General features: G+C 36.2%; 1 protein-coding gene across 2 annotated transcripts in view; it reads right to left on the bottom strand.

Moving 5' to 3' along the window:
- Window positions 1–3,649: 3,649 nt before the first annotated feature.
- psd2 (pleckstrin and Sec7 domain containing 2) overlaps window positions 3,650–18,818 on the bottom strand; it is a 36,397-nt gene continuing 21,228 nt past the window's right edge. The window contains exons 4-15 of one of the 2 annotated variants that reach the window (XM_058797805.1): window positions 15,919–16,113; window positions 15,731–15,811; window positions 14,485–14,597; window positions 14,054–14,114; window positions 11,133–11,223; window positions 10,716–10,759; window positions 10,391–10,581; window positions 9,009–9,079; window positions 7,717–7,874; window positions 7,441–7,585; window positions 6,784–6,927; window positions 3,650–6,367 (exon numbers count right to left, since the gene is read on the bottom strand). In XM_058797805.1, coding sequence (XP_058653788.1) covers window positions 6,161–6,367; window positions 6,784–6,927; window positions 7,441–7,585; window positions 7,717–7,874; window positions 9,009–9,079; window positions 10,391–10,581; window positions 10,716–10,759; window positions 11,133–11,223; window positions 14,054–14,114; window positions 14,485–14,597; window positions 15,731–15,811; window positions 15,919–16,113 — 1,501 coding nt within the window. In that variant the 3' untranslated portion in view covers window positions 3,650–6,160. The remainder of the gene's footprint in view (window positions 6,368–6,783; window positions 6,928–7,440; window positions 7,586–7,716; window positions 7,875–9,008; window positions 9,080–10,390; window positions 10,582–10,715; window positions 10,760–11,132; window positions 11,224–14,053; window positions 14,115–14,484; window positions 14,598–15,730; window positions 15,812–15,918; window positions 16,114–18,818) is intronic. The other variant, XM_058797807.1, reaches the window with a different exon arrangement.

Here is an 18,818-nt window from a genome sequence, read left to right as displayed (position 1 = left end):
ATTTGTACACTGTTATATTTCTTTTCCTCTTGAGACCGGTAAGCAAATCTTTTTCCTATCACTGCCCGGATCCGATTACGAAAACTGCTCGATGCGTGCCACAGTACGAAATTTAAACTGGAAGTAACATTCGAAGGTGTTTTCTAGAGCAAAACGATGCAAAAATGCACCCTCGATCGCATACGCACATGTTTCAAGTCAATCGTGAAGGTGCTATTGGGAACTAAATGGCTCAGTCCTGTCCGGGTGGCATTGTTCAGCCAGACTTTATCTTGTAATAGTGTTCGAGCTCTCCACCAGCAAAGACCAGTATTGGTTTGATGCACAACAGGCTGTGGGGACAAAAAATTCGATGGTACTCTGACTCCATGCTGGATTGGAAGAGCAATTTCAGTCTTTTCTCCAATTCCAGAAACGTCACCTGTCCTTAATTTGCATAACTGAACTAACGGAGCTGCACAGACACCTTAAAGCCCTCACGTATCTGCAGTTTCCAATACGAAGAGCGAAGCGCAACCTTTTAACTTGATCTACGTGTTAATCTCATGAAGCGTGTGTGTGTGCGTGCGATTATACGGTTCCCCTTCCCTGTTAAACCACGGCCAGTCACCAACTTGGGTTAGTTCTCATACTTCACGTTCCTTCGGTCTCACAAGCTCGAGGCTTTGACCTGCTTAGCATGTAACTGTGAGCGTTTTGCGTATTAAGCAGACTGTCTGGGAGGGGTCCTGCATCGAGGGTCAATGCACAAGGAGGGTATTCACATATCCCACCAACCATTTCCTTTTTATTCCCTATCAAATGTGTTGTACTTAAAAATATATATATGACCTGTGATGTGTGTGTATATATGGTTTGTTACATATGATGCTCCTCTTTATTAAAAAAGATAGCATATATATATATATATAAAAAATATATAAATATGTATACGATTCCTATATATGTGTTCCTATATACATAGGAAATGTATATAGGAAAAAGCATATTGCTGTTTTTTTCCTTTGTATTTTATACTTACAGAAAGCATTGAATCAAATGGATAAAATACTTGCACTTTAAATATATAAAGAAAATAAAAAATCAGCATATTATTTTTGATAGGTGACCTCACATTCAAAGATTCTATAATTACTTTCCAGGCTTTGTGACAATTGCTGTTTGGCAGAAATCTATGAAGTTCTTCTACATATTGAAGTCTATTTTGTCTGTGTTACAGAAGGTTTACTAAAGTAAATTGCATGATGACTAAGTAGTGCACCAACTGTTATTTTCTTTAGTTGGTTAAAAATGTCTAATGAAAAAATACTGTGATGATTATTCTCATGTGTGTACCCATGTTAAACTTAAGTCATACATTCGAAGGTATTCAGTTCAGCCTTTCCTATAACATGAATATGGTGCTTAAATTGGCTTAGAAATCCATCGTGTTCTACTCTTCATCATTGCCACAACCATCCTCCTCCTCCTCTGCATCCTCTGTTTGTTCCCTTGGCTGTTTGCGTGTTCTCACAACTTTATTCAGATTTACGTTTCTTGGTAACAAGTGTGTTTTTGTACAGGTACGTATGTTGTTCTTGATTTGGAAAGCCTTTGTGTCTGAAAATGACTAATTGCAATAAATCATCCATTCCTCCCTGGCAATGATTGTTTTTTCGTGTTGTTGAATTCTTACGTCCACTTCCAGTGGCGCTTTAGAAGAATAGTTGACCCAAAAATTACAATTCTGTCATCAAAGTTGTTTGACTTTTAAAATATCTTATTTTGTGAACGACAAAATAAAGTCAAACAGGTTTGAAACCACGTGAGGGTGAGTAAATTATGACAATTTTCATGTTTGGGTAAATTCAAAGCATCAAGCTACTACAGAACATGCTAACATGAAAGTAATAGTTCTATAAAAACTGAAATTGCTTTAAAATAACCTACTTTAACCCATGTGCTTTCAATTGAAACAGGAGTTTCATGCAGAAGAGAACAATCTTTTTTCTATTATTTATGCCACAGTTGAGAATCAAGGGACATGCTACTTCCTATTGCTAGTCAGAGCTAGGTCGTATAGGTCGTATGATTGGACTGTGCAGGATGAATTTTTTGGTCCCACTTTATATTAAGTTATTAACTATTATGAACACTGGTCAACATTTGAAGTGGATCAAAACCTTTCATCAAAGTTCTAAAACCAAAATGCGTTCTTGTCTTAGGACAACTTTGAACTTTTTTGATCCACTTCAAATGTTGACTACTATACTTCAAAAGATAAGTACAATGTACTTATCGTGTTCATATTGTATTGTAAAACTGCTATTGAGGTGGGATACGGGTAAGGATAGGGGCAGGTTTTGTGGTATGGGTGGGTTTAAGGGTGGGTTAGGGTGTAAGGGATGGGTCAACAGTGTAATTATAAATACAGAAATTAATTATAAAATGTAATTGCATGCAGGTATTTTTAAAATATAAGTACAATGTACCAATTGATTAATTTAAATGTAAGTAAATAGTAGTTAAGGCCACGTAATATAAAGTGGGACGTTTATTTCAATATATTTAGTTTGTTTAGCATCCGCTTTATCATCTAGCTTTCAAATGACTTCAGTGTTATCAAATATAGACTGAAAGCTACAAAACTATAATTTTGACTTAACTTGATATTAAAGGGACAGTTCACGCAAAAATGAAAATTCTGTCATTAATTACTCATCCTGATGTCGTTCCAAACCCGTAAAGACCTTAGTTCGTTTTTGATGAAATCCGAGAGCTCTCTGACCCTCCATAAACAGCAACGCGACTGAAATATTCCCAGGCTCAGAAACGTAGCAAGGACATCGGTAAAATAGTCCATGTGACATCAGGGGTTCAAAGTATTCTCGTAGCTTCGTAAAATTACGGTTGAACCCCTGATGTCACATGGACTATTACCGATAACCTGCTACGTTCTGAACCTGGGACATTACAGTTGCATTGCTGTCTGAGAGGTCAGAAACTCGGATTTATCAAAATAATAAATAATTGTGTTGCGAAGATGAGCGAAGGTCTTACAGGTTTGGAACGACATGAGGGCGAGTAATTAATGGCAGAATTTTCATTTTCGTGGGAACTATACCGTTAAACACATAATATTTCAGATGTTTAACGAAAACCTCACTGACATTGGGACGATGGAAATAAAGGTGCAAAAATACCGAATTGTGGCTAGGTTTTCGGACTCATTCTTTCAGTGCTCTATAGTTTAACTGACATTTTAAACTTAAGTCAACAGGAAAACAAAAACTCTGAGAACACATATACCTCTATATACCATATACCACCCACATATAACACGTCTTATAGTGGGTGATTATTCAGTGCATGTTATTTAAGAGAAGACTTGCTCCCACCAAGCGGAAGTCAAATGGGTTGCCGTTTCATGTTGACTTGAAGAGTTGCTGCCATAGATATGTTAATTGGTAATACCTGTTTGACAATGTGTGTAATAGAATTTCCCAATAAAATTATGATTTTGCATAACAATAAAGACATTAGATATGAGAAGAAAGATGTGCCAGTGCTGTTCTGTAAGAAATGATTAATGCAACACTTGGCAAATGAGCTCCTACTAACCTGTGTGGCAGAAATAAGGACTTTAAATGAGATGAAACACACAGGCGGAGATGGTGAAATAATCATCACAATCTTTTATTACAACAGCGTCTGAGTTCTACCCTAAACGGGAAAATCATGTTAGCACAACAGCCAAAGCGAAAAGTAGGCTATAGAGGTCCCTTTAAGAAAGCCATTACTAAGAATGTATAAAATTGCAGCTCTTACGTCATTCCACATCCATAAAGCATAAAAGAGCCAAAAGCTCATTCTCTCACTTTCAGCGTCCTCATGCTTTACAACAGGACTATAAAAATCTACTTGCACTTGCTCAAAGTTTGTACCGTTAAGTTTCAAAATCCTGTTTGGTGGCTCAAGAACAATTTTCTTCCTCAAAAGTGACACGTTTCCAGGATTGAGACGTTTCCATTCGCTACAGCGATTCAGATGAAGAGGCAGGGAGGTTCATGGTGTGTTGTTTGCAGTCCTGCTGCTCAATATTCAGTCCAGGTTGAATTTTCTGCAGGCACATAGAGACACATAGAGGCTTTGTGGTCCATTGAATAGAGAAAATGAGGGCGTCGCTTTCAGTCTGAAATGTTTTTCCTCTTCGTCACTGTTTTGCATACTCAGACTCAACTTGCAGTCTTCCTTCCTCGCTTGTGCGCATACAATTACAATGTCCCATACCCTGTCCCGTGTTAAGACACTGTATTTTCCAACATCCGACATATCCCTGGATCCTTTAATCAGCCATCAGCTCTTCAGTTAAGAGAGTTAAAAAACAATGGTGCGGGCTAAACTAATTGAGGGTCAAACGTAGTCATCTTTACAAGCGTCTTCCCGATATATTGGCTCCAAAAGGAGAAAATAAATTTACAATTAATAAATATAACATAATAAATAATTACAAGGGGGTATTTGTATAACACTACAGACAGCCCACATGAATCTTTACATGCACCCCAACGTGCGGTGAAGCCCTTAAACTGGCTACTTCATGAGGCCGATACTGTGAGCGTCTCACAATTACATCAAATGCTACATCTAAACCAGACCTGTCAATCAGGAAGCCATTACCGCACACAGCCTTGGGATAGACACACGTTGTGATGTCGTAAAGAATGTCAAACACTGCCAAGTAATGTCATGATTTATTTAAAGGTGAAATGTGTCTTTTCTGTGCCACGTCAGAATTTATTCAACAATTCAACACATGCATGCAAGTTACGCAAGTTATTTTTGTGTCTTCACGCACAAAAAGTTTTCTCCGCTGATGTCACATGGACTATTTTAACAATGTCCTTACTACCTTTCTGGGCCTTGAACGTGGTAGTTACATTGCTGTCTATGCAGGGTCAGAAAGCCCTTGGATTTCATCAAACATATCTTAATTTGTGTTCTGAAGATGAACGAAGGTCTTATGGGTTTGGAACGACACGAGGGCGAGTAATTAATGACAGAATTAAAATTTTTGGGTGAACTATCCCTTTAAACATCATCGTCATGAACAGGAAAGCTTATCTATTCACTAGTCGCTTTAACAGCCTTGTTGCGTTTATTATTGCGCTCTAGCTATTCTAACTAAAACTTTCAGGGAAAATTTTTTTTTTTTGTTGTTGTTGGAAGGTTAATGGTGGAAAAGTTGAAGTCAAGTGACCGTGGTGTAATTTGCTCATAGACTAGCTTTTTGCTTTTAGTGATTGTGTTTAGGTTTCAAAATTCAAAAAAATTATGATGTTGAACAAAGCATGTAAGAATCATACTTTGACAAAATACTTTGTCGTCTCCACAAATTAAACTGACTTTAACATTGAAATAAACAACGCACATTTCACCTAGTATCCCAAAGCATTACATTGTTGCTTTGTGATGTCAGTGTGCCTTCATGACACTTCTTAAAGTGACAGTTCACTCAAAAAATGAAAATTTTGTCTTCAGGTCATTCCAAACCTGTATGGCTTTCCATCTACAGCGTAACACACAAAAAAGATATTTTGAGAAATGTCTCAGGCATTATTTTTTTTTTTCCTACAATGGAAATAAATGGGGTCTGATGTTGTTTAAGCCCCAGCATTCTTCAAAACATCTTCTATGTTCCTCAGAAGAAAATTATACAGATTTGGAATGATTTTTCATTTTTGGCTGAACTGTCCCTTTAATGGACTCTAAATGAACCTCTTTGCGTGTCACTATAATGTCACAGTAAAATTCTAAATGACATCACAACGTGGCTGCATGTCACAGTGCATCTTCTGCAACACATTTGTGATGCCGCAGTTCACTTTCTCTTGACTTTATATGCAGTGTTGTCATTTCTTCCCACTTATACAGTCTTGGTCTCCTCATTTTTCGTTTTTGGCACATAATGTTCATAGCATTATTAACAATGTTTATTGTTGTAGTAATAATACTAATAATACATATAATGGTCATAATAAATTTACTGTACATTGAAATAATAAGGACATTATAATGCTACGTTTGTATTTCTCTCGACTCTGTCTCACGTATTCGAACCCACTGCAGTCAGGCTCAGACGTGAGTGTGTCACATGAGTTCAGAGGACAAAGAAGGCTCTTCAGCTATTGTGCTCTGGGGCGTGTTTATGACCGGCCCGTCCATTGACCCCCTGACCTTGGCTGATTGACGGGCTGGACTGAGTTTTGCGCAGGTAACCTTCTTTCCCCTCCCCGCTGAACAGACTGGCTTCAATCTTATCCAAATCATCACTTCCTGCGCGAAACTTGGCCTGCAGGAGGCTGACGTACGTCTCATAGCGACATTTCTGCAGACACAGAAAAAAAATAAATAAATAAAAGATTAAAATGGCTTTAAATTAAAATGATTGGTTTTGGTTAGTTGCATTTTACTATTAGTGATTTGCATTATTTTGCATTATCCCTGTTGACCAGGACCATGATCAGAACAGAATTGTGACCTATTTTTTGGTCACGACCCACCAATTGGGAACCACTGATATAGATGTTTTGCTGATGCTATTTTATGACCAATGAGTACTTGATCAGCTAAAACCAATCATTTGATAACTAAAACAAAGGTTAAAAGGTGTGTTTTCTAACAAGTTTGACTCAAACCTATATGTTCTTCTTCATCAGGCCTATACAAGAGCTAAAGCATAGTTGTAACATCTAAACCACATTCATATGAGCTCTGAGACAGATGACTTTGCATTGTACTGACCTCATAGGTTAAATAGTGCTCTTTGATTCGATACTCTTCTGATTCTTTGCTCTTGGGTGTCAGATCTGGTGGGCTCCTCTTGTGTTCCTCCAACTCCAGAGAAATCTGCTTCAGTTTGTTCTCATGGGACTTCAGTTGCTCCTCCTGTATAAATTAGAACCACCTTTATGTAAATACTGTACAACACCTACAATTTTTGTTGAACAGTCAACAATAGGCTTATACAATGCTATAGATTTAATTAGTATTAGATTACTATGCCATTGTCACAAACCTTCATTACATCATTACATTATTGAATTCAGTAGGAAAATATTTGTGAAAAATGTACTACAAATTAAATATGATTTTAAAAAGATATAATTAATAATTATATATATATATATTTTGCATTTTTAATCTATTGTTTATAAACAAATGAGGAATCATTGAGTAATCATTTTAAATCAATGTCATGAACAAAACAAAATCATATTTTGTTATTGCTCCAAGTACATTTGTCAAACTGGAAAAGGAAGGTCAATATGACCTCATTGCATCATGGGATACAGTATTCTCAGAGTATTGTTCATTATTAATAATAATCAAATTTCTAAATTCTTCCACTATGTAATGAAGTTCATCAGTCTGTAGACGGTTTACAGTTATATTTTGCACCTGGTTGAGTCTTGTTGTGGATGAAGGCAGCAGTGGTCTGCAGAATTTCTTCATGGAGCCGATGGCGGCGGGAAAAGCAGGAGCCGAGAAAAGAGCAGCGACCAGATTAATCCTGAAAATCCATGACATCATCTCCTCTTCACTCCTACACACACATTTAAAGGGAAAGTCAAACAAGAAACCAATGAAAGCAATCTGACCCTAGTACTCGGTGACATCTACAGTAAAACAGCAGGAAAAAGATTCTCAGAGAAGTTGAAGAGGTTTGATGCTTACGGGGCCTGCAGGAGGAAGACCCTCCAGTCCGAAGTCTTGAGTTTGAGGACGTTCTGTCTTTTGCTGTAGTCACAGGCCCTAGTAGCAAGAGCGTGGTGAATCCGTACTGCATTCTTCAGGTCCACCTCTGACAGATCTTTATCAGGCTTATACTCATCCTGACCATACGGGGGAGACAGAGAGTGAATGCAAAAATGAAAATAAATGATAGAGGCAATGGCTGCGTTCCCAAACCCTATTGAGCTGCCAAAGTAGGCGGCATTTTAAGGCACCACAAAGGCAGTTCCAAAAGCAAGCAACATAACTAGATTAAATAATTATGCTGTTTTACAAGAAATCTGCTAAAATTGTAAAACAGTACAGAATGTATCCTTCAAAGTGAAAAAATTTAGCAAAATGTAAATTAGAAGAATGCATTTATTTCATTCAGTACTGAAAAGTGCTAATAAAGCAGGCTTGGTTACCCACTATTTGTGTTTATTGATTAATTTAATTAACATTATTCATTGAAATAATAATTATAAAAATAAATGATTGTGAGAAATGTTACCTAGAGAAGTAACTTGTTGAAAATGAAGTGTAAAGTAAAACTGCAATTGAAATAAAAATCAATTAAATGCGAACAGTAATAAAATAAAAAAAATAAAAATAAAAATGTTAGTAAAAAAAAAAAATTAATTAATAAAATAATATTAAAAACTAGTGTAATATTAGTATAAAAGAGTAATTAAATTAAATTAGTCACTTGTGAGGTTTGATTGCATTTAGCATGTCACCTTAGCAGACAGCAAGACAACCCATTATGTTTTGGAAAAAAGTCTATGACTACTGTATGTTCAGACTGGAATACTAGAGTAGACACTGTTAGCAAATTATATGTCATAATGTATATTGCCTTATGTATTTTAAACACAGAGCACTTTGTAACATTTTAAACTTCACTGTTGTCACATGACTTAATTCAATAGGTTACATAATTCAATGAGTGACGTCGATTGCATATTATTTTGCATTCTGAATACAATTTTGTGTAATAAATGTCTTAACTCTAGGAAGTCTTATTAAATAATGTGTTTAAAAAAGTGATTATAAACTTGTAAACTGTAAAAGAACACTGTAGAAATCAAATGCATTGCACATTGTGGAAAACAGTAATCAGTGTAGTGGGCTCTTGTTGGGACATTCTGGCAAATGTAGTTGGTTATCTGACTATTCCTTACAAATATTATAGTACACATACTGCAAAATATAGTATGAGTGTGTGTGGTGTGTGGGAAGTAGATTTAAATTACTTTCTGCAGGTAGAGAATCATCCCCTTCAGCACAGCATAAAACTTCTTCCAGCCTCTGCGTCCTCTCGGGGCTGCAGAGAGACAGAATAAAAGAGAAAAAGTGTGTGTGTGTGTGTGTGTGAGAGAGAGAGACAGAATAAAGACACACTTCACTAATGAGCTCCGCTGTTGTTTGCTGCAACACAAGTCGAGGAAAAAAATCTCTAGAACAAACTTCACTGCTCACAAATGAACTCCACCACAATGGAAGATACAACCTAATTGTTTTAATTAAAGCAGCTGCATTATTAAACAGAAGGAATTCCTGGCGGGTTCTAAATAATGCTGATTTATTGCATTCCTTGACATTAGCTCTGCTCCAAAACTTGTTGTTTACTGCCTATGTAGCCAGCTACCTTAAAAGACAACATCCTGACCATCATGGAACCTCATAATTGGCATATTTGGAGTGTTCTACATAAGAAGCGCTGCCACACACAACACAAACTTAAATCAACATAAAAATACACAGCACTCATTAAATGTAATATAAATTACTTACACTTATAAAATATAAAAAATTAAAATATGCAAAAATATACTTGCAAAACATAATAAAAATATGAAAATTATATATTTATAAAGATGCATAGCTTATAAAATATATAACTCTTACTTGTTTTCTAATCTAGCTCTGCAATAAACTTGGCATTGTATACTATTGATATTGTTGGCTCTGTGACAAATTGCCTGCAATGTTCCTCATTTGTAAGTCACTTTGGGTGAAAGCATCTGATAATTTAATAAATGTATATGTAAATATATATATATATTTAAACAAATTTCATATTTTTTTCATTAACATTTCATAAAATAAGTATATTTATATTCCACTGCTCTTTATTTTTCACTGAGCTTGTTATTGTTATTGTTATTAAAAATAATTTTCAAGTTACTGACATGAAGCTGAAATAAACTAAATATAAATATTAGATGAAAAACTTAAAAAGTAAAGTTTAAGTTGAAGCACTAAAATTAATAAAAAAATAACAGTGAAATAAAAATGATAGATAACTTGCAGATAAATTTTAATTTCAAATTTTTGTGATTTTGGCTAAAATGAGGAAGCAAATTATTGGCCAAATGACAGCATTTTAGTGTACTTAAAGATGGAAGCACATCTCTGATGCCTTAAAATGTTGCTTTAATAGGCAGCACACTAGGTTTTGGAAGTTGGAACAGAGACATGATTTACCTTTGTGTTTCTTCATTTATTTGTCTGTTATATTTGCCTCTTATATTGATACAGACAAAGGAAAAATGACAGGAAATGATGTGTAAACAGCACTGGGAAATTAATACCAAAAGCATGATTTTGAAGAACAAACAAACGACACACGTACTGCGTTTGCCGTCCATGTCTGCGTGGCTTTTGCGTGTCAGAATGCCGTGTTTGTATGTCGCAGCGTTGAGTAAAAGCGGAATGGCGATGAAAGGGTTACTGCCGTCCGTTACCCTGACAACCCTCTTCCCTCCCGCCTCACACTGCTCCTCCACCAGCTCCGACAGACTCTTCCTCAACTCCTCTTCCTCGCTGCAGAAACAGAGCGGATTAACCAGCATTAATGCACGTGTGCAGGTACTGCGCACATTACACGCAGATTAGCCCCAGAAGTCACATGATAATGCGAGCGCACTTGACTCCTGGGGATGATATTGGATACTCACATCGCCCACTCCAGCTTCTCGTTCTTTATTGAGTTATAGAGCACCTAAACCAGGACAGAGACACATGAGACTGTTAATACCGTACGTCTGAAATACCACAACTGCACCAATACAGTCAGACGGGCTTATGGGACGAGCATATGAAACAATATGCTTTTGAATCCAATTTAAACACGAATGCGTCTTTTGTTGCATTCAAAAATGCAATTACAATATGCGCATTATGCGGTTACTGCGTTTCGGGAGTATTTTAATGAAATCAGTCAGGTTTGGTGAGAAATCACACTCTATCAGTAAACATGCATGTGTTTTTCTGAAGCGATGTTTATTTTTTGTACCGCTGGTTGTCAATAATAATAATAATATAATAGAAATAAAGGAAGCAAATACATGTCTGCTGTGTTTCCACATAATTACCTTGAGCAATTCTTTGGAAAAAACTTTGCCGTCGTTGAGGCCGTCCAGATTGCTAATGAACTGCTGGCAAGACATCTTCTTCCCAATATTCTGCAATACAATAACACAATACTGTGTTACAACAATAATGACATATATGCCAATTAGTATCATCATATCATTGACGGAAACAACTGACCCTCTGCTAAGCTATCCTTCAAAACTGTTGCCATCTAAGACAAATGTATACAGATTGATGGAATATTATTCTTCTAACAGGGGGAAGGAAAGCATTGTGAATTTTTTCTTTAAACTTAATTGATAAATTATTCAGTGACATGATTAAAAACTGTGACTGTGAATCACAATTGAGGGAATTGGTTGCGGGCTGTTTAATCCACAGCATCCACTTCTCAAGATTTATTTAAAGATTTGGAAAAAGAGGCAAAACACCACTTATAACCTCTCAGTGTGAATATTATAAGGGCCCTGACAACAACGTTTCACCATATTTTGTTAAATTCCTGTAAAACCTCTCCAAACACAAGAGATCCTTACATTTACTTGCATTAGAAAAGAGCAAAAGCTTGTATGAAAAATGCCAAACAATAACAATTGCAAAGATGCAGTAGGATTTGTCAGTATTATTTCTAAGATGGCACTTAGCGAAGGGTCAACTGATTAAAAAAGAAAAAAAACTAAATCCCCTCGTAACCTGAGGTAAACTAACATTAGCCACAACTGACAACAGGAAAAAATACTAAACATAACTGCATTTTTTAAAAATGTATGTCATGCTTGTACGCCGCAATACTAAATTGTTGCATGTGGTTGCCAGGATGTTGTACAGAGTGAAATAGTCAGGTTCTGGAAGTAAAAATTGAATTTATTTTCTCCACAGGGAAACAGATTTTTAACAATAACTTATAAACCTTTAAAGAAAGACCTACTGTGAGTTTCAAGGTTGTTAATCAATGGTACATCCTTTTGATGAAGCCATCTGTTCGCATTTTTCAGCTTATTTTTATAGAGGGAAAATGTGTGTGTGTGTGTGTGTGTGTGTGTGAGTGTATATGTGTGTGTGTGTGTGTCTGTGTATGACATGTGTGTATTGATCTATCTATCTCTATATATACATATGTGACCCTGGACCACAAAACCAGTCATAAATTCAAAATTGAATTTTTCCATTGATGTATGGTTTGTTAGGATCTGACAATATTTGGCCGAGATACAACTATTTGAAAATCTGGAATCTGAGGGTGCAAAATACTGAGAAAAAACAAAAAAATGGGTACAAAAAAATCAAAATACTGAGAAAATCACCTTTAAAATTGTCCAAATGAAGTTCTTAGCTATGCATATTACTGATCAAAAATTCAGTTTTTATATATTTATGGTAGGAAATTCACTAAATATATTCATGGAACATGATCTTTACTTAATATCCTAATGATTTTTGGCATAAAATAAAAATGGATAATTTTGACCCATACAATGTATTTTTGGCTATTGCTAAAAATATACCCCAGCGACTTAAGACTGGTTTTGTTGTCCAGGGTCACATATACCTATGTATATCTACATCTATCTATCTATCTATCTATATACAAAAATTAATGGAAAAAAAACTTCTAGAACTAATTACTAGAACTAATATGACTCGAGATCTACTTCATTGTAAATCTGTGTGAATTTTTCACCCCGTTTATCATCTGCCAGAAAAAAATATGCCTGCTTACTTAGAAAAGTAATAATAAACCTCTCCTCAACAAACTGCATGATTTGAGGCATCACTCATGTCTGTGGCACAAATGATGCTTTTCAGGTCCATGAGTGATATTAATAGTGATCCTTAGACTTATGACAGGAAGATTGTGAAAGCTTCTTGCACAGTTTGAAGGAGATACCATATTAATTTATTATGGTTTGTAGCAGTAACAATAACTGTAGTTGAGCATTTAGTAGTCTTTTGGCATCTACAGTCCCATGGCAATCTTTTGTAAATATACATCACCATATTGAAACCTGAGTGATTAAAAAACGCAAATGTAACAATATAGAGATCAAATCATAGAGATAAAAACAAACTATATTCAGAACCACACCAGTTATTTCTAAACTCCATGCAGTTAACAAAGCTATCAGCAGATGGCAGTATCAAACCAGACCAACCATTCGAAACATCACAAACAACACACATCAATATCTCAGTCTGTCTGTCTCCCTCCTACCACAGAGATCTACTTTAGATGAGTAATATTCCACGAATGATGGATGAAAATGTTCTGAAAACACATTAAAGCTGAAGCCATTAAAAGAGAAGAAAAATACAAAGAAGAACAGAGGAGGAGAGAAAAGCACTTACCACCTGCCGCAAAATGAGTTAGAGAAGAAATGGAGAGAGAGATACATGTTTAGGTCAAAGTCGGAGAGAACTGTAATATTACTAAGAGAAACACAAGAAGAAGCAGCTTGTTAAGGAAAATGACACTATGAAGTGCATATGGTGAGGTTTTCAGTTTAGTTGCTGATAACGGTTCATTAGCATCATCTTCAAATATTATATTTTTTAATTTTTTATTCTTATAATACTTTCTTGAAAATCGTCAGTCTTGGCCTTCTGCAGTCAAATATATTTGTATAATGACCACTAGACATTTAATATGTTGGATGGTGTACAGTCAACCAGTTATTAATGCAAAATCAATACTTAACATCAGGGTACTGATCAACTTTTTGGTGTGAATACAGAATATAGAAATATGAGACAGGACTGAAGATTGTTTGTTTCCAGATCAATCTAATATTTGCTTCTGCAATTAGATTGGAGAGTAATTGCTAGTAGATCCAGTTAATGCAGTAACTAAAATTATGAGGCAATAAACTTGTTAGTGCCAGACACGTTTGGAATTAACGTCCTAAAGAAGAGCTGAATACATACGTGTCCATGCAGGTCTGTGTTAAGAAGCATAAGTGCACAGGTCAGTGTGTGAGCGCCATCTATTTAAAAAAAGAGTTAGGAAAAACAAAAGTTAGATAATAAGAAATCATACATTCTATAGAGCACATATTTAAAACTAAAACACTGTTTCAAAACCAAACCAGCTGCATAGTTGCACATCACAGGAGATTTAAAGCATCGTAAGCATCATTTGCTAGGCTAGCAACATGCTAACATAAAACAAATGTTCCAATAATTCACTCATGAGGTTACATTTCAGTGAAGATGCAGTCTTAGAAGGCCATCTTACTAGAGCTTGTAGATGTAAATTCACTCATGTACCATAAAAGTTAATTGAAATACATTATGAGCTGCCATCATAAAATTTGAGCTACATGGCATAAGCTAAATCTAGAGAAATGCACTTGCCCTCTGAGGTGAGAGCTTCTGGGTTACAGTGACAGAAGCGTTTGGAGAAGTGCACCAGCACACGTTCTCTCTCCTGCGTCTCTCCCATCAGAGGAAACGCCTTCAGGAAGTTCCTGCAATGACATGAAGACAATCATGGTGCTGTGCTAAGAAAGAGGAGAAATGCTAGTAATGCTATAATACAAATATACACACAGACAGTATATATATTCTTTACATTACTTAAAATGTAATGTCCTTGCATTGTGCTATTTAGTGCAGTCTGACATTCAATAAAAGCAACAACAGTTGAATTTTGGTTTGCATGGCTACAGTAGAAGAATTTATGTTAATTTTTTGGAATGCACAATTTCAGGAAAAAAAAAAAAAAAATCTATATAAACATGAATCAGGATTGCAATTTAAAATGCATTTTTTTAAGCTCCAGGTTTGCTGTGATTGTTTGTAGGGCTGCACAATTTGGCCCCAAAATTCTATCAATATGACAATAAAAATATAACAATAATTATCATTATTAAAGCATTTATTTTGGTGGAAAACAGCAGGACACCCTTAAAGCTTCTCTTTATAAGCTCTTCTCATTACAAGTTAATGACTGGCGGATGTTGTGTTCCCAAATCCATGTTATAAGCGACCCAAAATAGTTTCATGAACTTGTACTTCATGTACTTGTGTGTTTCGGGCCAGTAACTTTAGTCTAGACTGAATCAGAGCTTCCACTCACTGTCTGTGATAATTATCGTTCTATCCATAGAACTATTGTTAGTCCAGGACTGAAATATTCTTAACCGCGTTGTGCAACTGCACTTAGTTCCTCCTCTTCTTGCAATGCAGGTATTTAAGTAATGGCATGCTTAACTTCTTCCAGTTTCAGGGGTATTTGTGGAACTGAGACATTAATATGTGACATGCGTGAGTATTAATCTAAACTAAGCTTCTTCCTCTTATTGCAGCTTAACCATAGTAATAATACAAAGAAACAATGAAGCAGCTACATATGTGACGTGCTTTTAAAAACCGTTCAACAACAACCGTGTCTTTTACATTACATTTCTGACCTGCCCACACTGAAATCTTTTTGGTCCAAATACCTGCTTAGCATAGCTGTGTATTACACATCAAATATGTTCAGTCTGACTGTGATTTTGTTGGTACATTTGCCATTTTTCTTTCAGTTAGGATCAGTATTTGCACTGTTCAGGACACTAACAATCTTGGTTGTATTTTGTAGTTGAAATGTTCTCACCTTAGCGCTCTGTCTAATGACAACCCCGTGAAATCAAAGAAGCTCAGGTACTCCGATGCCACCAACTGGCTGAATTCATTACTGCAGGAGAAAGAGACAAGGAAGAGAGGGATTGTGTGTATGAATGAAAAGTGTTTTATTCCACTCCCTTTCCTACACAGTACGCTCGTTCACACACAAACGCTCACTTCTTGCCCAGGTGTCGTGCCACATCACAGCGTTTGAAGCCCTCCAGATAGAAGAGCCTCTTAGCCAGTCGTTTGGCAGCATCTGTGTCGACGCGGCAGCCGTTGGCGAGTGTATCCGTGCTGCCCCTCTCCAACGTGTCCACGCTGCCCAACTCAGAGTCCGAGTCGCAAAGCACATCTGTGAGGTTGGCATCACTAGGTTGGCGGAAACAAACAAGGAAAAGAAAAAGCATCAATGTCCAGATGGAAAATACAGCCAGAACCAAGATGGTAGATGATGGATGGTTTTAGATCAGTGTTTCTCAAACTTTTTGACTCGAAGACCCCCACTGTCCAACATAATATTCAAAGGACACTATAATAGAGGTGGGAATCCAATTCCGATTCTGGAAATCACAATCCAATTCTAAAACTACTCTTGATATGCATTTTCTTATTAATTAATGATACTGACTTCTAATAATATAACACTTATTTGTGCATTTTTATTAAATTACTTATAAGTACATTTGAAAATAATTACATAATTAATAATAAAATCAAAACAATTGTATGTTAAGTATGATTAACTAATTCAAACATAAGCAAATATAATGTAGTAATGGGAGCACATTAAAAAAGGGAACAAAGAAACACATTACAAGCAAAAAACAAAAAGTCATTTTCAAAGTATCTCAAAGTTTTTCAAATGAGGAGAGTGAAATATTTTTTTCTTTTTATCAGCATTTTTGCCGTTTGATTATTACTGATAGACAGTGCATTCAGACTAATGCACCGATCTGATTTAACGTCAGTTGTGTTGTCATGTCCATAAGACAGAACTGACTGTTTACATGCCATCGACTCTCGCACCACACAGACTGGTGCACGTCACACTGGACTGCATTTCCCATCATCCATTGCACTGATCACACAGCTGTCACCAATCACACGCTCACCTGAGATCTATTACACACTCTATTTAATACCCACTCAGATCCTGTTCAGATCGCTGAGTATTGTCTAGCGTTTAGCACTCTCCTAGTGTTAGCTACTGTACTAAGCCACTGTAGTACTCTAGTATTGTTCTGCGTTTATCATCTCTCCAAGCGATAGCTGCTTTACGGAGCCTTTTTCTGTCTTAGTTTCTAGTTCCTAGTTCTAGTTCTAGTTCTAGTTCTAGTTCTAGTTCTAGTTCTAGTCTTAGTCTAGTCTCATTGTGTTTCCTGATTTCCTAGTTCCTGATTCTTGCTCATGTATTTTGGATTAACCCTTTGCTTGCTGTTTCGGACTGTGTTTGCTCCTTGTCTGGACTTTTGCTCATGTTATCGGATTACCCCTCTTGTCAAGCCCTCTGGATATTGTTCGCCGATCAAAGACCCACGTTTGCCCTAAGATTACTCCTGTCTTGCCTGTGTCATACTTGTTTGCTGTTGTTTGACCCTGCCTGTGTTTTGACCATGTTTCATAATAAAAGCTTGCACTTGGATCCGCACGTCTCACATCTCGTTTGCCCCGTTACACATTTAAAGTTTCCAAAATCGATTCAGAATCACGATGCATCAGAGAATCAATATTTTTCTCCACTCCTACTATATAATATTATTAGAACTATACCTATTATTAGAACTAGACTATAACGTGTTAAGTATAACATTTTATTAACAGAAACTGTTTAATTAAAATTAATTAAACACAGTTCATTTTGTGATTGCTCTATTATATATTTTTTTTAGCATTTTAATTTAGATTGTTTGTAATATCTTAACAACAACAACAACAACAAATATTTAATTATAAAAAATTAAGTAATCTTTGCTGAGGCCCCGTGGATGAGAAACTGGATGAGTGTTTTAGATGGTTTATAGCGAGCCTTTTATCATTAGGTGGTTTAAATACTAGCTGTTGAGACCAAGTTCAATATGCCAGACCATTTTGGTTGAGCTGGCTAGAGATGGTAAACCACTACGGTAAACTTATGTTCCAACCAACTCATCCCAACTGGGTTTGATCTGCTTTTTCCATAAGATTTGTTACACTAGTCGTCCCCCCCCCCCCCTAATCCTATAAGAGATTGACAGAGATTATCTAACCCTACAGCAAAGATCATAGTGTGTACACTTGTGTTCAAATTTAGGCTATTGATATAAGCGTCCAATCCAAGCCCATTAAAATACTCCAGCAATTCATGCCACCGAATTAGCATTTAGCTCATGGGTAGCAAAGAGCATCTTGAGAGAAACACAATCTTTTTTTTTTTCCAGCCAAGAAACGGCAGATCTAATTCAACTAATTAAAATCTCGATGTGTTCAATTACTGCGATGGAGGCGAGTGGCTCATTAGGATGTTCTTTAAATGAAGCTATAATTTGGAATGAGGCGTTTTTGCATCAGCTGCTGAGCCCAGAGAGGACAGAACCTGCATGAGTCAGGCAGGCCATTACTGAAGTGACAGACGCCAAGCTTTATATGATTTATTTATGAACTTCTGTCTGGTTATGGTACACAGCTAACTGCGCATAAACTAATGTGCCTTGTGGTGTTTCATTGCAATCATAAACATATTACACTCTTAAAAATATTCAGCTTCACGATGCCATAGAAGAACCTTTTTTGTCTAAAGGTTCTTTGTGGTGAAAGACGGTTCTTCAGATTATAAAAAGGTAAGAAAGAGATGGTTCTTTGATGATGGTTCAAAGAACCTTTGACTAAATGGTTCTTTGCGGAACCAAAAATGGTTATTCTATGGCATCACTTCAAAGAACCTTTTAATCACCTTTATTTTTAAGAGTATAGGAAGGTACAGAACTTCATATTTTCATTGGGTTGCCTGAATAACTACTATAATTTAGGCTTTTGGGACACCGGATCGGATGTGCTTCTCACAAGATGTTTATACAAGATGTGTTGTGTTCAAAAAT

Source organism: Onychostoma macrolepis, chromosome 14 (assembly GCF_012432095.1).
Source record: "Onychostoma macrolepis isolate SWU-2019 chromosome 14, ASM1243209v1, whole genome shotgun sequence".
NCBI lineage: Eukaryota > Metazoa > Chordata > Actinopteri > Cypriniformes > Cyprinidae > Onychostoma > Onychostoma macrolepis.
The sequence above is the reverse complement of the archived record's forward strand: the minus strand, read 5'-3'. Positions and strand labels throughout refer to the sequence as shown.